The 1700-nt window shown below is 33.1% G+C and overlaps 1 protein-coding gene across 1 annotated transcript; it reads left to right on the forward strand.

Annotated features, from left to right (window-relative positions):
- On the forward strand, nucleotides 1-1453 carry LOC111388455 (peroxidase 4-like). The gene is made up of 3 exons (XM_023013160.1): nucleotides 1-105; nucleotides 735-926; nucleotides 1042-1453. Exons 1-3 carry the CDS (start codon nucleotides 1-3, stop codon nucleotides 1216-1218), a joined length of 474 nt encoding a protein of 157 aa, XP_022868928.1. The 3' UTR covers nucleotides 1219-1453.
- The last annotated feature ends 247 nt before the right edge of the window (nucleotides 1454-1700 follow it).

Here is a 1700-nt window from a genome sequence, read left to right on the forward strand (position 1 = left end):
ATGTGCCTAGCTACTCGTGTTGCTGACTTTGTGCTCAACATATGTTATTGGTCTCGACTTGCGTCGGCGTTAAATTCAACTTTCACTCACTACATATTTAGGAAAGTGAGACTATACAATATTGACAATGTTTCAGTGAAAAATAAATCGAAAACTTTATCAAATGGATCATTTAATTTTATACATTACTCCGTACATAAAATACAGTGAACATATAAAAATAAAAATTGCAATTCAATCATTGTGGTGACATTTCAATTATGTATGAACTAATGAACATGTATAAAATTATTTCGTACGTCATATATAACAATTATATTCAAACTTTATCATGAAAAGGCCAAGATTTGAAAGTGACTCCCGGAATAACTTTTTCATTTTTGGTGAGATCCGTAGAAAATATGTCATCGAGGTTTAATAATTTTTTATGACTGGTCTCGTGTGACCAATCGAATTCTCACAGAGATTCCACTGGCAAATCACAGTTTTTTGTCACAATCTATGGAGCACTGTTTCTTCCATTAACATAAGATTATTCTCCTTTTTTAATCAATCAATTTTATGACTCTTTTATCCAAATACGGTTGTTCTGTCATGTGACGAAAAGCCTAAATTGGTACGTAGTCTTTTTCAAATAATTATAAAAACTTTGTATTTATTAGAGTTCTTTAATTCGTGTCTTAGAGCTAATTAAACATGTAACTATGATTAACGATCTTTCTCGTTTTTAATAGGGTTGTGATGCATCAGTTCTTCTTGACGACACTTCTTCTTTCACCGGGGAGAAAACTGCTCGGCCTAACAACAACTCCATTAGAGGATTTAATGTGGTCGATAACATTAAATCTAAGGTTGAGGCTGTATGTCCAGGTGTCGTGTCATGTGCTGATATCTTGGCCATTGCTGCTCGTGATTCTGTTGTTATAGTGAGTTTTTGTTCTAATTAATCCTGCACATTTAAAAACATATTGCTTACAAGATTAATTATTGCAAGTTGGCTTAGCTTAAAAAATTAGTACTAATTTTACAATATTTTTTCAGCTCGGAGGACCTAGCTGGAAAGTGAAACTTGGAAGGAGGGATTCAAAATCAGCAAGCCTTTCAGCTGCAAATAGTGGTGTAATCCCACCTCCAACTTCTACTCTTACCAACCTCAAAAATAGGTTCAAAGCAAGAGGTCTCTCCACCAAGGATATGGTCGTTTTATCAGGTATTTAAGTATCTCCTATAACTTGCATAGTCAGACAGATTACGAGTTTTCTCTAATCTCTATCTAGCAAGTGGTAAGTCATTGTAAAATATAACTAAACAATATTAAAGAATATATTCACACGAGTTGATGATTATGTATTATTGAGGAAAGGAAGGCAAAGATGAACAAAAATGGTAAAGCATAGCACATCGGCGGCGTGGCCCCTTGTTAAAAGTGTTAAAAAAAAAAAAAAAAAAAAAATTAATAATAATAAATTTGTTATAGGAAAGAGGGATTTACTAACTTGGATTGGCTAAGACTTTTAAGGAGGATAATACTAATAGGAAGAAGAAAGTGAACAAAAGAAAACTTGTATTTCTCAACTCCAAAACTTACACACTTGGCTTGCTACAAAATGGAAGATCCTACCCTTTTATATAGTGTTTACATGAAACTTTTAGTCCACACAATTTTCTAGAAACTCCTAGATCACATATTTACATGAGAC

This window comes from Olea europaea, unplaced genomic scaffold, assembly GCF_002742605.1.
Source record: "Olea europaea var. sylvestris unplaced genomic scaffold, O_europaea_v1 scaffold4948, whole genome shotgun sequence".
NCBI lineage: Eukaryota > Viridiplantae > Streptophyta > Magnoliopsida > Lamiales > Oleaceae > Olea > Olea europaea.